Consider the following 18,491-nt stretch of genomic DNA (forward strand, 5'->3'; position numbering starts at 1 on the left):
CGTCCCAGAGGTCTGAAGATGACCACAAGAAGTTTCCATTGTATTCGCATCCTTGAATTTGTATCCTTTTCCTTTTCTTTGTGAAGGAGCCATTTCTGCCTTTGTGTGTCTTTAAACTGTTTGATGGGCGGGTTCACCTGGGGGATGTGTGTCACAGGGATTGGCATATGAGAACACAGGTGCAACAAGCCAGGTGGAATGGTTTGGAAGGTATGGGCACAACAGGCTAAGAGATCACACGTTTTTACCGTATCATTGTATTTTTGCATAACGAAAACTGCTGTATTACAAAATGTGTACAATAAATGGGAACCTCACCCTACAGCAGTCAATGCCTGGACAATATATTATATACGCGTCAAAAACGGTTTCTGTATGCATGTGCCCAGCCGAGTGGCAAAGTATAGTTTGAGCTTGCCACTACACTTTGTATCAGTCTTTCTAAATGTTATTTTACCGATAAATAGCAATGACAAAGAAGGTGTAGGACGTTTAAAACGTCATCATGGCTGGAATATCAATCCATTGATGCAGTTGTAGCCAACATCTTTGTTTTGTGCTCTGTGCGGGCAGTAACTGGGAGACAATGGAGGGAGCAGGGGAGAAGGGGGTGAGGAGACATGTGAAAATGTTGGCCTATGTTGAAGACCAAGCTGTGGCATATGGATCATTTGGAGGTGCACACGCTGGGAGGCAATCAGTGCTGTCTGTCACACTAGCCTAAACATTCCAATATGACTGCAATATGACTGCAATATATGAGGGCTATAGCAAGGCTAATGAGGTGAAACAACAGCAGTCAACTGACATTGAGAAGCGCAAGTGGAGAGAATAGAGAGGTATAGAATGGAGAGGGATACAGCAAAAAGGTATAATGAACGACTAAATGGGAGGAGGAGGGGGTTACAAGCAGGGTGAAAACAAGCGTTACCCACAATTGACCACAACATTGCCTCCATTGTAATAGAGAGGAGATAATGGCTATTATAACTAGATTGTTTGGATGCAGCAAAGTGGCTTCCACCTCGGGGGGTGTATTGTGTGCGTGCATGTGTGACCAGACAGCAGACCCAGAGATGAAAAGAGATGGACAGCACTGATATCAGGCTGAAATGAGGTTGAGCAGAAAGTGTGAATGAACCACAGGCTAGCTCTATTCAACTGCTAAAATAGCGTGTGTGTGTGTGTGTGTGTGTGTGTGTGTGTGTGTGTGTGTGTGTGTGTGTGTGTGTGTGTGTGTGTGTGTGTGTGTGTGTGTGTGTGTGTGGACACGTTGATGAATGATGTGGAGGCATGAGGACATATTGGTATTGTACACAGTGAGTACAGGGACTTAAAAGTAGTACAAGGAGACAGAGAATGGCTTCATATACTAAATGAACAATCCAGACTCGTACGTCAAACACACAAAGACATGTATGTGTTAGTGTATGCTTGAACACGTTTATTAGTTGTTAAATGTATCCTGCCGAGCATAGCCGATCTACATGCTCACAATGCAATGCGTTGTGAACCTGTAGATGGGTAGCAGAATGTGGAAAGACTATTCTCTCCCCTCCTGAAGTACTTTTCCGGTTCTACAATTCTCTATTTAAGTAAGTAGTAACTAAGTAGGGTCGGAGTGGCTTATTGTCGGTATTGTCCGACAACGAGGGTGTTTATCCCCTTTTCAATGGGACCAGTAATTACACCTACCATCAGCTCCTGTACTGACAATTAACAAACACCTACTAACAGGTCCTGGTACTTAATTCTGTCTCTGTGAAGTACGAATATGTTTGTTATGTACCCCCCCAGCTACGCTAGGTACGAACACTAGTCGTCGTACCAGTGGTGGACATAAGTCATCCTGCTGTGACAACAAATTCACTTGGATGGGGACACTTTGTAGCCAAGCCAGCCACGCTACAATGAAGCTGTACCTTCAATCAAAACATTAAGTCCCATTGATGTTTAATGACTTCACAGCCTTCTGGATGATATCGTTGCCAAAGAGAGAAAGAGAGAAAATCTATGAGCAATTTGTATATACTTTTGAAATGTGCATACTCATAAATGAAGGTATTATCACTAGCCGGAAGCCTTGCTTCCTTTCAATTTGCATTTCAATTTGCAGAGCAGGTGACGTAAACCAAATGCCTCTTTTAATAAAAGGGAGGGCATCAAACGCACTGAGGCTTTGAGAAGAAAAACTTAATGAAATAACTATCCAATCTACTTTCAGTGGATAAACAGCACAAACATGTCCTTTGTCATTAAAGGCACAAGCAGAGCAGTGTTATTAATTATCTGTGCTCTATGCAGATCTATACAGATCAATAGAAAGGCCCAAAGGTCAATCTAATTAGTTCCTTTGCTTTAAGACTACTTCATTCCTTTGAGAGATGTAAAATGCTCACAGAATACAGTATGTGCTGGGTAGCCGATTCTGTCAATTGCAGTTTAATTAGAAGAAATGCCCCCCACATGCTGCTGTCAATATTTTCCGCAGTGAGAGAATCTGAGTTCATTGAACAGTCAGTGTGAAAACTGGATCTCACCTTGAATTAATTATATTTTGTCGCTGTCTGTGTGTGTCCAAAAACTTTTTAGTTCGCCTGATGGAGGGGAAAGGAACTGGTTAGAATAACGTGTTCCTTCCTGTGGTGTCTCGCTGAGGGACCGCGTGCCACCTGAGCACCTCCCTGGAGAGAGAGAGAGCAGGGGAGGCGGAGTGAAGCACAACAGGCTGGGCTGCATCATAGGGGGCAGGTACTACCACCATTACCTGCTGGAGGGCTTTAGATGAGCCACACCTGTGCTCCCAGCCAAACATTATAAGAAGCCTTCATCTCCCCCACTCGCTCTTGACTCTCTCCGGGGCAGGATGGCACGCGGTCTGACGATAAGCGAGCACCCACTCCCTCACTAATATTGTACAGTACCAATATGTCAAACTGACGATATATTTCTCACCTCCTAGGACCATTATTGAGAGCCGGATCACCGTTGGGCTCGGGTGGAAGGAGGCTGGCAACTGTATTAACTTGGAAGATATAGTAGGACTGTGATAGAAAAGCCCAGAGCAGCTGTCCTAGGCGCACACGCACCAGAAGTGCTACAAATAGCGAATGCTGAACTTTGAGTTGAACCTGAGTTATTATTATTATTTTCCCTGTGATTATCATTTGGTTTTTCAATAAACGAGTGCCACACTCTGGGCTCAAACCGATTCCCTGCCTGGCTGTTCTTGATGTTGGTTGCAATCCTCACACCACATGCTATGTCCTACCGCGGGGAAACTCCCCCCTGTCAGTTGATAAGAAGCGTGGCCTGCTCACTCCTCATGCATTGAAGGTAGCATGAGCTCAGTTCAGTGCTCTTCCCAGGTTGGCAGAGGGAGAGTATCACCCAGGATATACACCTTATAGGCAATTGGCACCGGGTGAAAAATTGTGGGATAAAATAAATAAAAGAACAAAAGACAATTGTAACGTTCAAACTCAAATACTGTCAAGATAACACATCTGTCAGCCACTGGTATGTCAGTCATTCAGACAGTGTTGGATTCTCACAGGCACAATCACAGCTGACTAACCAAAATCTCTAAAAGTTCTAAACCAAAGATCTTCGCCGAGAATTGCCGATCTACAAGCCCACAATGGTGTGCGCTTGTACTGTAGATCGCTATTTTCGGCCAATGTTCCCCTCAGAATAGGGCTTGTAGATTGGCTATTTTCAAAAGGTTTGGGTGGTGTTGACATTAAAATATTGGAGAACCAATGCTGGCATCTTTGTTGAGAACAAAATTAATAATTATAAACATGAAAAACTTTTCATGATGGATAAATGTAGTTTGTTATTTTGTCACAATATAATTCAATATAAACCCACACACACTAATAACCGCTTAAACGAAAATGTAAAAAATTGCAGATCAGCAATTGTTACTACTTTTGTGTGACACATGCAGTATGATGAAGAAGGGTAACGTCTATGTAAAAAAGAAAAGAAAGAAAAAATATATATACAGATTATACACAGCACAGCACAGCACAGTGCTAACCTTACTGTGACCATGCACAGCAAGGATGTGGATCTAATTCAGTATCAACCCTGCAATAAAACCTTATACAGCACATCAGGCAGGTTAGGGTCAGAGTCTAAGCCAAGGTGTGTCAAACTTCAGACAACTGTATTAAGCCCCACTAAAGGCAATTAGTTTCCATTGATTTGTTTTTGGCAGTCGGTTATTAATTGACAGCCTTGCAATTCAGATCTGTTGTCCTTGCATATTAACTTGTATTCGGGCTTGTCTTTATTTATTTGCCACTTTTTAAAAGTCTTGTGTGCGTGCTGACACCTTTGAATGATTGATATCATATTGATTGTAGATAGACAGATTGATGCCCAGTCCACACAGGTTTACGAGGCACACTTCATTCATTTATTTATTTTATGTATTTTATTCAGCATATAGAACCTCTTCTATATGCTGAATAAAATACATAAAATTAGACAGGGTAAAATGCAGTACATACAGTATATGCTTCTCTTTTCTTTTTTTGTACAGTACATACATTTATGTACAAAAGGGGCCTACATGAAAGAATTGTGACATATCTTAATGAGCAAAAGGTGTTATCAGTAACCAAAGCTGCGATCCTGGCTGATGAGTTTATTTTAACTCATAAATCTGTATTTCTCTGCCCCAACATATCATGGTTATGCGGCAACATCAGAAAGAAGGTCCCCTAAGGTCCCCTTCTCGCGCAAGTTTTTCTCGCGCAAGTTTTTTTGCAATCAGAACGGCAGACTCACTCCAAATCTTCCACCATAGTCTGAAAACCCACTTCTTCAGACTCCATTTTAGCCCGTAGCACTTGCTCTAGCCCCGACAACCTTAGAGGCGTATGCAAAGGCTCAACTTATGTAACTTATAGCATGTAGACATAGCACTATATAGTATATATGCATAGTTTCATTATAAAGATATTCCACTGTTACAGTACCATGTTTGTTGTTCTTCCTTACGAATCGCTTACGAATCGCTGTCTGTCACAATGAACATACACCAAAATACAACACATACAGAAAACATAAACATATTGGGCCCGATTCATTAAGCATTTTACGCTCATAATTTAAGCGTACCGGGATTACAAACGATTCCTACGTTATGTCTGGGATTCATTCTCTGCGCCCATTCTCACGTCAACTCCGAGGGCAACTTGCCAGAGATCAAATCTTGCGTACATGTATTTAGAATGTTTTAGTCTTAATGCTGAATCAATTAATACCCAAATTGGAAATTGGCATGTTGAGGGGCCTTTATAATTATACAGTACACCTCTAAAAACTCCTTTACTTCTGCAGTGATGCAACCAATGCAAATAGTGAAACCATCTGTTGTACAAACTATTTCTCCCAGCAGCGGCTGCACCCCACGACTGACACAGTCCTGGGTAGACAACCCGGCCTGGCCGGGATCTTATTTATGACTGAAACCTCATGAGGAAATAGTCAACCTCCAGTGCAAACAGCAAGGTGCTATGAAGCCATATCTCAAGGACTTTGACCGGGAACATGTCTGATGATTGATGACGCACTAGCCCTAGCTGAATGGAACATGTCTGATGATGACGCACTAGCCCTAGCTGAATTGGCAGAGAGCCCGCCTGGGAAGCAGGTTACTGAATTTCCCCTGTGGGATGAAATAGGTTTAATTGTAATATTATTATTATAAATATGGTATGCATTACATTGTTTTTATTCTGCATTTGCTAACCTTCTGCACTGCATGAAAGAGTCTAGCGAGGGGTTAACTTTTACAAGTCAACTGGCATCTCAATTATGTATCATAATATAACCACAAATAAAACACACCCACAGCAGTGTGACAGCTTAGGTCATATTACAGTATGTGCATAAACCTCACATCAACAGGATTGTATCAGACTTAAGGACAGACAGGTGAGTAGCCTACAGAAAAGATATGTATTTTCAATACACAAGAAAAATGCCTTAAATTCCATGGTTGTTCTATTTGTCTGAATATGTTTTTTCAGCTGCATGTGTCTGCATGATGTTTCTCAATAAATTATACGTAGGCTACTGTAAATATTGTACTATATTTTATAATTGAAGTTTGTTGGTATACGTTCAATTTATATTTTCATTTATATTCTCAATGTGTAGAAATGGCGTCTGCCAGCAGTCTCCATTCTGAAGAGCACTTCCTGTGTTCTATCTGTCTGGATGTGTTCACTGATCCAATCACCACTCCATGTGGACACAACTACTGCAAAACATGTATCACACAGCTCTGGGACAGTACGGATGTTTCCAAGTGTCCACTATGTAACAAAACCTTCTACCAGAAGCCAGAACTCTATGTTAATAATGTTCTCGCCGAGTTGGCTGATCAGTTCAGGAGGCACAGATTGAAAGAAGAATATGAAAGGAAGCCAGGGGCTGAACTTCAGCAGATGATCCAGAAGAGACAACTGAAAATTCAGGAGGTCAAACACTCAGTAGAGCTCAGCAAGAAAGATGCAGACAGAGAGATAGCAGACAGTGTGAAGGTCTTCGCTGTTCTGATTAGCTGTATTGAGAAAGGCCAGGCTGAGCTCATTGGTGGGATTGAAGAGAAGCAGAAAACAATTGAGAAACAGGCTAAAAGCTTCATTAAAGAGTTGCAGCAGGAAATTGCTCAGTTAGAGAAGAGAAGCTCTGAGCTAGAGCAGCTCTCACACACTGTCCTCCACCCCCTCCAGAACTTCCCATCCACCAGCAGCCCTCCACCCACCAAGGACTGGACAAAGGTCAATGTCCATCTGTCTTCTGTGGGGACCGTGAGGAAAGCTGTGGCTCAGCTGCAGAAGACACTAGAGAAGACACTCAGTCAAGAGATGGAGCAGCTGTGTGGTGCTGAGCTGAAAAGGATCCAGCAATGTGCAGTGGACATATCCCTGGACCCTGATACAGCACACCGCAGACTCATCCTGTCTGAGGATGGAAAACAAGTGAGCCATGGAGCCGTATGTAAAGATCTCCCAGACAACGAAGAGAGATTCTCTACATGTGTCTGTGTCTTAGGGAAACAAAGCTTCTCCTCAGGGAGGTTTTACTATGAGGTTCAGGTTAAAGAGAAGACAGACTGGGATTTAGGAGTTGCCAGAGAGTCCATCAATAGGAAGGCAACAATCACAGCGACTCCCAGTAATGGTTACTGGACTTTAGTGTTGAGAAATGGAAATGAGTACTGGGCTGCTGCTGGGCCTGCTGTCCACATCCCTGTAAGAGAGAAGGTCCAGAAAGTGGGAGTGTTTGTGGATTACGAGGAGGGTCTGGTCTCCTTTTATGATGTGGAGAACAGAGTTCATCTCTACTCTTTCACTGGCTGCACCTTCACTGATAAACTCTATCCGCACTTCAGTCCTTATCTTTATAAGGATGGTAAAAACTCTGCTCCCCTGATCATCTCTCTTGTCAATCACACGTGTCTGTAAGTGTCGGGAGTCACAGGCAGAAAATAACTGAACAAGTGCTCATTGCTGTGTGTAGTGAGCTTGTGAGCTGGTCTGTTGTACAAAAAATATAAGAAAATGAATTTGTATATTCAAGCAGGGCTGCAAGTATTGCTGCAGCGATAATTCCATAGTTTACTTTTTAGATTAATTGAATAATACACAATAACACAATCACACAATAACTGTCACAGCATTTACACATGTCTTAAGTAGGCCTACAGCAAAAGACTAGTTTCCATTGAAGTACCATTTTTAGATTAAAATGTGCTGTCTGTGATACTCTACATTGTCTACTTTTATATAGTAAGTGATATTTTTTTTTGTGATTTTTTTTTATATATGTTTAGATAGTAATAGTATAGTGTTTGTTCAGGGTCTCCCCATCTCTCCAGCTCTTTAATAAACAGATGTTACATTTCCTGGTGGGTTGCCATATGTGTCATCCATTCTGGAGAGTACCCATTTAATTATCCCAGCTTGTTTATCTTGTTTATCTTATTGTATCAGTTCTGTCCCCAAATTGGATACAATTTTATTGCACCGTGAAAATGCATTTTCTTTGTTTACTAAAGAGCTAGAGAGACCGCTGTTACTGATACAAACACTAGCAATGATAATGATCACTCACAATATAAAGCTTTTTAACAATCAACAATAGGAATGTAACAATTTTGATGTGAAAGAGCTAGACCACTTCTTTGGTAGACCTTTGGCTTGATTTTGCTATTTTTATTGTGAAGAAAACCCAGACTCGATTCACGGATCTCAGTAAATATAACAGGAAGTTGACATGTAAAAATAAATACCTAGTACAGGGTTTGTGGGATGTTCTATATTATCGGAATCAGCTTTGTTTGCATTCGTTAAATGTAAGTCAATGAGGAGCATCATTTTGAATTTTGAATTTCTAGTCAATGGAGCAATTGACTGTTTCATTTCTCGCGCACCTTTGGAGTATATTCATGGCAAGGTAACACAACCCAAACCACTACCAAGGTGGTCTAGAAGTTTAATGGTTGGTTATTTTTTATGTAGCTGCATGTTATGAATTATAGAAGAACTGCATGTGATTCTTCAAAATAAATCAATTCATTTGCAAATGGCTGTGTGTGAACTCCTTGAATTTTCCTCACTTAAAAGTTATAATCGCTTTTAGATGTTGGCATAAATGGATGTGTACGCCTATTTTATGTCCAAGTGACAATGACAAGCATATCATTCACCATTTAAATAAGTGCTTTTTTCCCCTCAAATTCTATCCCACAATTTTACAACCCATTTTTTCTATATTGAGACATGTAGATTGTGTCAAAGGTCACTGTCTCTCCTATAGAGCGTCGCAGTCCCGCCCCCTCGAGAGACCCGGAAAATAAATCGCAGTTCATTCTCCTCATAGACTTTTCAAAAAGTATTTATTTAAAGACGTTTTTGTTTTGGGCCAAACAAAGAATTAGAAAGTAGAAAAAAAACGGCAGGTTACAACACTTTTTTTGTTGTTTTTCTTCTTTGTAATTATTTGATTGGTCCAAAATATTTGTTGTCATGATTTGTCACGACAAGAGTTGGCTTTGTACGACACTTATAAGGTCTATAGATGAATCCAGGAACGGGTCTCATGGTCGCAGCTTACGTATTTCCTGTAGGCGGACTCGACGTAGCCGCAGGGTTTAAACCCTCACCAGGCGCACCTCTTCTACTATAGTGAACGGCAGAGTGACTGATGTTAGTCTGCCTCAAACGTTACTCTTTTACCTGCTTTTTACTAACACTAACATTACAAAGATGCCCAGAACATCGGGATGAACCTGTGTAATTTATGGCTGCTCCAACAGTAGTGGCAATAAAATAAAAACGGAATGTCAAAATATCCACCGCGGTCCAGAGCCATTGAGTAATGGTCGAGACGAAGCAGTGAAAGGTCCTGAAAGATACATAACGTCAGTCCCAATACCCAATCTTTCTGTTTTATGAATACAAGGCTGCTGTATTTTATACCTCATACTAAGCATTTAAAGTATGTGCGTGCACGTGTGCGTGCATGCCCGCGTGCACATGCACGCACCCGAGCTCCGGTACCTAAAAGTTTTGAAATTAAGCTCTGCCTGAGGCCTATTGCGTGGCACATCTATGCACGGAATGTCTATGTTCACAGGCTTCATGTGCGGTGGTGTAAGAGGTGTCCTTTGGGAAACCGGGCCAATGTCTCTCCAACCAGCACAACACTGACAATTTATTGCAAAAAAGAAAATATTATCTACTTTAATGTCTGTAATAGCATGCAGCTCCATAAATGATGATTATTACATACATACATACTGAAACAGATTAAAATGATCATACAAAAACAATGTAGGAAATTGCTATATTATATTTTTGCCTTGAGGCCAGATTGTGGCATAATACTGTTCTTTATTTTTTTTATCTCTTTATGGAGCACTAAACGCTCTCCTTATGACAAACAACTTAAACACTTGACCTAAAACAAAAATCACAAATAACTTTGCACCCACACTCACACGAAGCCAAGGAAGGACCTAAACCCAGTTTCTTTCTAATAGACCTATAGGGTCACCTATAGTGGCACTATAACACAATAGCATTTAGTTACTCTTGAACCTAGGCCGAACAACAGAACAACCTGCAGAAACTGGGGTGCAGTGTCCGGGCGGCTTCACCTCACGACTGACACAGCCCTGGGTAGGCAACCCGGCCTGGCGGAGCTGCAAACACAGGAGGAAATAGGATTTCCAATCATTCTGTGACGACATCTACTTCAGGTCAAACTTCACCGCACATGACAGCCTCCAGTGCGAGTGTGCTATAAAGCAATATCTTAAGGACTTTGATCGGTTGATGATAAAGCACTAAATGCAATAATCATTGTTTAAAGTGGTAGGCTAGGCACGTATGACCACAGAGGAAAGAAGCAATTTATTTTAACTGAGTTGTTAAAATAAATTGTTGTTCTTCAGCGCTTCTCAGACAATATCCTATTCACCTCATAGAAAAGCAATTCATATACAGAATATGAATGTAGGCCTACAGTAAATATTCTGCATTTGTCAACTTGCTCACAGCATGAAAGAGTCCAGCAAGGGGTTAACCTTTACAAGTTGTGAAGCAAACTTGACCACAATTTAAATCTGATATTTTTACTTCTCTACCCTCGGATCGACAGGATTTCATCATTAACAGAGACAGAAGACTTCTAGGACAGACAGGTGAGTACAGCAGGCCATTTTCAGTACACAACATGACCAAAAATGGCTGAATTTCCACTGTTCTATTTGTTGGAATTAAGTATTTCAGAATTCAGTATGTGTGTCTCCATAACGATTCTAAGGATGGGCCCAGCTGGTGCAAGAGGCACACGGTTGCTGCCATCCACACGGGTCTATCATGACTATAGTCTAACCCGGGGCTACTGTACTTGTATTACTCCAATCTACACCAAATTTGGCAGAAATACGGTTCATGGGTCAGCCGTAAGAGCACTCACACCAGGGACTGTGTTAGTCCAATCTATGCCAGACTAGGCACAAATACTCCTCTCTCTCTCTCCGTCTCTCTCACACACACACACACACACACACACACACACACACACACACACACACACACACACACACACACACACACACACACACACACACACACACACACACACACACACACACACACACACACACACACACACACACACACACACACACACACACACACACACACACACACACACACACACACACACACACACACACACACACACACACACACACACACACACACACACACACACACACACACACAAATTTTTTTCACTATACAGCACTGTTATTGTTACAGCAGAGTTTAACCCTTCAATTGGCCATAACCCGGTGCATTGCATTGATCGGTGCAATATGGGACTAGATTTGACGGTCTGAAAGCCTGAAAATCTAGTACACTATATGCTGTATAGTATACAGTATATAGTGTACTAGATTTTACATTATAAAATATAGTACAGTATACTACTGTACTATATTTTATAATTTAACGTTGTTGGTACAGTATACGAACTACTGATGTTTTCATTCATATTCCCAGTGTGTAGAAATGGCGTCTGTCAGCAGTCTCCTGTCTGAATAGAACTTCCTGTGTTCTATCTGTATGGATGTGTTCACTGATCCAATCACCACTCCATGTGGACACAACTACTGCAAAACCTGTATCACACAGCTCTGGGACAATTCTAGTGCTTCAAAGTGTCCACTATGTAACAAAGCCTTCTGCAAGAGACCAGAACTCTCTTATTAACTTATCTGTTAATAAAGTTTTCGCAGAGTTGGCTAATCAGTTCAGGAGGCACAAGTCAAAAGAAGCAAATGAAAGGAAGACAGAGGCTGAAGTTCAGCTGATGACCCAGGAGAGACAAGAGAAGATTCAGGAGGTCAAACACTCAGTAGAGCTCAACAAGAAAGATGCATACAGAGAGATGTAAACTGTATACTCTCTCTCTCTCTCTCTCTCTCTCTCTCTCTCTCTCTCTCTCTCTCTCTCTCTCTCTCTCTCTCTCTCTCTCTCTCTCTCTCTCTCTCTCTCTCTCTCTCTCTCTCTCTCTCTCTCTCTCTCTCTCTCTCTCTCTCTCTCTCTCTCTCAAACACACTGTTAAGTTACTGCGACTAAGACTACATTTCCTGTCAATAATAAGCATTTCCTGTCAATATAAGCAATAATGGCGCAGGCAGGAAATAGTGTTTGGCTGCACGTTAGTGAAGATGGATTTGCTCCGGTCTGTCCGCTGTGGCTGTATACAGTTGTTAGCCCTGCTCTGCAATCGCATGATAAAGTGAAGTTTTGATTCTTTGAACAGTCAAAACAAGACATAAAATTACCACAGGCAAAAGAGGGCAAGATAGATGGAGTAAAGGTGGAATACAAACACAACAGCAGCAGCTCCATCCACATGCACTGGAGGTGAGTGAAGTCGCATGAGAGGAATACCAAGACAACAACAGTAGCCTAATCATAAAGATGGACGGACATGCCCACGTGAACTTTATCACTTGAGTGGCACCAAGGGGGGGAGGGGGGGAGGTCCAGACAGTGGGAGTGTTTGTTGATTACAAGGCAGGTCTTGTCTCCTTTTATGATGTGGAGACCAGAGGTCATCTGTACTCTTTACACTGGCTGCACCTTTCTTGAGAAACTCTATCCATACTTCAATCCTTATCTTAATAATGATGGCAAAAACTCTGCTCCCCTAATCTATCCTGTCAATCACACAGATTAGACTAAGTATCTGTAAAGATTAACCCATTCTGACCTGAGAAAACTGTCACACACACACACACACACACACACACACACACACACACACACACACACACACACACACACACACACACACACACACACACACACACACACACACACACACACACACACACACACACACACACACACACACACACACACACACACACACACACACACACACACACACACACACACACACACACACACACACACGTAATTCTTGGCACTGGCACTTTTAATTGGTGATTAGCTAGTTAATACATCTGCCAATTGGCTGCCTTTGTGTTGCTTGTAATTAACCAGTCAGAAAGCAAAGCTTTGTGCTTTCAAGCCATTAACATTATTATACAATCCGTGTGTGTGTGTGTGTGTGTGTGTGTGTGTGTGTGTGTGTGTGTGTGTGTGTGTGTGTGCGTGCGTGCTAGCGTGCGTGCGTGCGTGCGTATTCAATACTTGTGAGGGCCACATGTCCCCAAATTATGAATGAAACATTGTGAAGAAACATTTTCCTGGTCCTCACACAAGAAATTATTATCGTTTTAAAAAGATTCAGGTTGGCGTTTGGTTAGGGTTGGAGTTATGCCTGCTTTATACTTAGCGCCAGCGTTGCACTCCCGTAAATAGCCGGTCTACTTAAGCTCACAAAGTGTGCGGGGCTCGACATGTTATGGGCTTTCCTTGTGGACCGGCTATTGACGTCTTTAGGGTTAGGCTATAGTATACTGTACATAGAAATACAAATGTGCCTGCGTTTCGTGCATGTCTGTTTTCGTGGATAATGTTTTGTATCGTTTTGTAACTGTGTGTATTGAATGCTTAATTGGCTTTTACAACGCACCGCCGGCTGAGCACACTGCAACCGTCTCCGATGTCACTCTCCAACTGACAGCAGCCATTTTACTGCTGATTTTGGAGCCATTTCTCCTCCTACAGCCCATCTGTACCTCTGATCCTCTCCAAATCCTGTCACAATCCCACCAATGAGCAACACATTCCCGCGCTCCGCTCTGGCACGGCCAGGTGCCAGGTTTGGATTTTGCGCGGTGAGGCTCATTTTACTCATTACGAACCATGAGAAAGCTGATTTTCTCTCGCCAAATTACGGCCTCCCCCTCCTCGCTCGCTGGTAAACGCATTAGAGAGACGGCGGCCAGAGTCATAGCCGGCTGTGAGTAGGAGGTGGGTGGACATAGTAATCCACTCACTGGCCCTTCTGGACGGCGTTATTTCCATCTACCCTGGAGGCTCCTCACTCGCTGCACGATCTTGAATATCACAGAGAGAAAAAGAAAACTCCAAAGTGCAGTAAAAGTAGCAGTGGCATTAAGACAGCAAAATGTAATGCCTATGGGCAACTGTAGATGAGATTTATTTAAAAAAAAATTGAAGAAAAATACAAATTGAGGTATTTGTGAGAACTTTGTTAATAACAAGGACACATCTACAGTACACAGCCCGCCTACACCCGTGCTTTTCAACCAGTGGCCCGGGAAACACGGAGAGTTGGTAACCCAATGGACCATTATTAGATCTTTAAGTCTTGAGAGTGTATAACATCAAACCAAATGGACCCTTATGGGGCCATTTGGTTTCATTTTACGCTCCCAAGAGTTATATATCGTCTGACCAACGTATCGAACATTGATTGACTTTGATTTGACTATACAGCCAAGCCGATGTGTCGCGATTTTTAACAACTTTCACAAGCAGATGAACATTAAAAAAGATGATCTTCAAGCTTGGAACGTGATGTGCGCATTCTATATATATACATTGATGTTTTATGTTTGTATCTATATATCACAAAGTGATTTCTTTATTTGTATAGTAATTCAGTAATTGGTGGTCTCGGAAATCAGGATCGGCGATGGACCCAAAATTTTGGAGAAATTTGATTTACAAGATAATTGCCCCATCTTGGAGCAGAGGCATGAGGTTGAGAAGCAGACGGGTGAATTAACAATCTTCTGAAGCACTGTAGATTTTTTTCCTGGCACACACACATGCAGGTGTGTGTGTTTTTTGGGGGGGACTCGTCATGCACTGAGTGGGAGGGGAGGAGAGGCGCAGTAGGAGTACTGTATCACGAACGATGAGCATGATGTGCACCGAGCCACCTCCTTCTTGTTTGATGTGTTATTTTCATAACGTCACTGATAACCTAATATGTCCAAAACCGTTTTCACACATTTCACACATTTATCCACTTCCACAAAAAAAAGCAAAAATAGTATAGATCACTACATTACAAGCTCACGTGTCGTAAATCAAGCTTTGGTCGGCTATTTGTGCTACTTTTGTGTGACAATGGAATATGACGAAGTAGGGCATCTATTATTACATTTTAGAGAATTACACACAATGCAAATAAGCACAGTGCAAATTTAATCCCAGCTTTGTGCGCAGTTCTGGTGGCCAATAAGTCATAGACTTGGTGAACGGCACAAAGCCCTGCACACAAAGTGCCGTTCACTTTGTGGCCGTGATACGGAACTGACTGCGTTTTCAACCCAGCTGGTGGGTGTGCAACTATACATCACTCTGGGCTTTCCTACAAGCAGCAGTCTCTCGCTCTGTGTTGAAAGTGAAAGTGCCATTTTATGTATCATATCAAACAATCAAACAAGGGGAAGGTACCCAGCACAGACGAGACACGGTCAGTGGCCAAAGACACATCGCTGTCTGTCTTTGTTCAAAATGTACGCTTATAAGGTTCTAGTTCAGTAACCCCCCCACTTTTCGGTTAATCCGTCCCCGAGTACAACCAATCACCAGCCCTCATCCATTTTAATATTAATGGGACCATAATTTACAAAAAAAACTCAAAAATCTTTTGTGTTAGAAGACTTGAATCTATAGCAATTGAAAACATAACATCTTTATGTAAAGGTTTACTAAGGTGATATAAGTGTAAAGTCCTCATTGACTTCAATGGAATGACATTTATTTTTCCAGCCGGAGGAAGGGAAGGGAATCAACGCCAACCGTTTGGGCCATTGAATGAGAACTGCAGCGTACTCATTACTTCCACGTTGGCTTCATTCTCAAGACCCAACCCTTGCCGCCCGAGTTCAACAGGGTTAAGATGACCAATCAGAGATGGTTGATTGAAAGTGCGAGAACGTGCAAGAGAACCAATCAAATTCGTCCTCCGCACAGGATAGGAACTCTACAATCTAAACTCCTTCAGCACGCGGGGGATTCAATCAGGCACTGATGCATTGTGGTGGAGATGAGAGGAGATCTCTTTTATGTCAAGGTTAGTGATAGGAGGGGACGGGGGCAGAGAGGTTGAGAGGGGAGAGAGAGGAGATCTCTTTTATGTCAAGGTTAGTGATAGGAGGGGACGGGGGCAGAGAGGTTGAGAGGGGAGAGAGAGGAGATCTCTTTTATGTCAAGGTTAGTGATAGGAGGGGACGGGGGCAGAGAGGTTGAGAGGGGAGAGAGAGGAGATCTCTTTTATGTCAAGGTTAGTGATAGGAGGGGACGGGGGCAGAGAGGTTGAGAGGGGAGAGAGAGGAGATCTCTTTTATGTCAAGGTTAGTGATAGGAGGGCAGAATGGGGGCAGAGAGGTTGAGAGGTTGAGAGGGGAGAGAGAGGGGGAAGACATGAAGGGAGAGAGAGAGGGGGGGGTAGACCACACATTGTCCAATCCATGCAAATATAATAAGAGAATATAGTATAAGAGTGTACAAATTCAACCAAAACACATAAAAGGTTGGAATAATTTGACACTTGGCAGTGATGCAGATTTACGCTCTTTATACTATAGTACTATAGTTTGTTGCGCGTTCAGAGTAAATGGCATGAAAGCCTAGTCCACAAATCACAGGGTATACAGTCATTCGAACAGTTGTTCCGTCTGGTATTTAACAGTGCAAATGGTCAATCGAATGCTTGTGTTCAATTGACCACAACCAACCACAAGCAATTGTTCAGTTCATGCCCTGATGAAGACTGTGAGAGGTCGAAACATGTTGGCTTTTATGGAATAAACTTTGTTTTAAAATTTTTAGTGCTCTGATCCCTCTTTCTTTTTTCAATGGTTGTGTTCTGGTATTTAAATTGTCATTTATATGCATTTAGCAGGGTGAATTTGAACTGTTTATTTAATAGGGTAAATGGTCGAATGAACAGACCCGGTAATTTGAATGGTTGTTAGGCTATTTAAGGGTAATTGGTCATTTTAACGGATGTGATGTCTGGTATTTGACTTCAGAACTTTTCTGCAGTTACTTTTTCGATATGGACAGAGGCAAGGAGCATCGTGAGGGCAAGTACAATTATTGTCAAAGGTTTCCATGGCAACAAGCACTGGGCTGCTATTATTTCCTCTGAAGTGCACTTAGAGAATAGGGACGCGAGTCTTCATGGATTATTGTTTATAATAACTACCGGTATTCTGAAAGCACTTGTTAAAACAAGGTTACAAAGTGCGTAAGTAAAACTGGAACACATGTAGTTTAAAATATAATGTGCAGTTAAAAAATAAATCATTACGATAATAAATAAATAAACAATAAAATAATTTCAAATTGTATAAAGATTTTTTTTACTTTTTAGGTATTCATTTTAAGATATAGATTAGGGGTGAAAATGTATTTTAATATTACTACATACAAAAGACAGTAGGCCTACACACCGTTGTACAATGAAATGTCATTTAGTTGAATATAAAACATTTTTTTTAAATCCATTATATTTTGTTCATGTTGCTTCATTGACTAAAACATTGTTCTGCAGTGACAATGTAACTTCTGAACTATTCATCAACATATATTAGATGGATTGCATTTGAATAACTTGCAACTTCAATGTTTTAACTCAAACATTGCTTCTGGGGGGGGGGGGTCCCTGGAACAACATATTTTCAGATGGGGGTCGCGGCCAAATACAGAATCAAAGGATTTTAAGAAAACTGTCATGATTTAGAAGACATACGTGTAGAATTAACCTCAAAATGTGCTAGACCTCAGGGAGGTGGATTGCATTCGCACTTACACTACAGTACAATATGTCAGGTGTGTGCTCAATAGGCCCTCCACCCTTTAATATGAAACAGGAGATACATTCTTAGAGCTGTGAGTCATTGCAAGTAGACCAGGGTTTCTCAGGTCACAGTGAGTGTGAACAAATATACCGAGAATATGTATGGAAAATAAAGCCATCGTGATATCACTGAGCCAAGGGAAAAAAACACACCAAAACAGCAAAAACCAGATGTCTAAATCTTCTGCTAGACTCACAGAGCAAGACCCTGACTTAATTAAAAAATAAGCCCTGTTTTATGAGAGACAAACAAGTCATCTCAAAATAGGATAAACAAATATTAGGAGTGGCAAACAACAAAAAACTAAACTAAAGCAAACAATTACGTACATTCACACAGGAAGAAAAAAATCTGCAGTGCAGGATCACTGGATGGATCCTGTAAAACTTGCAAAGCTGCAGAAGCAATGTCGGAATACTTCATAACTCCTCTGTGAGAGCGAGAAGCTGATTTGCCTTAATGGGAGCAGTTACTTTATTGAGAACAGAATACATCATTAATCATTGAAAGTACGGTTTCTTTCTATGTTCCTGGAAATAGGGCTGAAATAGCATCTCGGCTCTGTTAAGTGAAAGGAGACAGTCACGCTATCACTCCCTTTTCATTTGGCCCGAGGTGAACGCTGTTA

General features: G+C 41.7%; 1 protein-coding gene across 1 annotated transcript; it reads left to right on the plus strand.

The window, feature by feature from the left end:
• Window positions 1-6,179: 6,179 nt before the first annotated feature.
• On the plus strand, window positions 6,180-7,490 carry LOC308331738 (E3 ubiquitin-protein ligase TRIM39-like; the record flags this gene model as incomplete). Its single annotated transcript, XM_080787228.1, has 1 exon — window positions 6,180-7,490. One exon carries the CDS (start codon window positions 6,180-6,182, stop codon window positions 7,488-7,490), a length of 1,311 nt encoding a protein of 436 aa, XP_080643354.1.
• Window positions 7,491-18,491: the final 11,001 nt, after the last annotated feature.

Source organism: Protomyctophum bolini (assembly GCF_963924005.1).
Source record: "Protomyctophum bolini genome assembly, chromosome: 17".
Lineage (NCBI taxonomy): Eukaryota > Metazoa > Chordata > Actinopteri > Myctophiformes > Myctophidae > Protomyctophum > Protomyctophum bolini.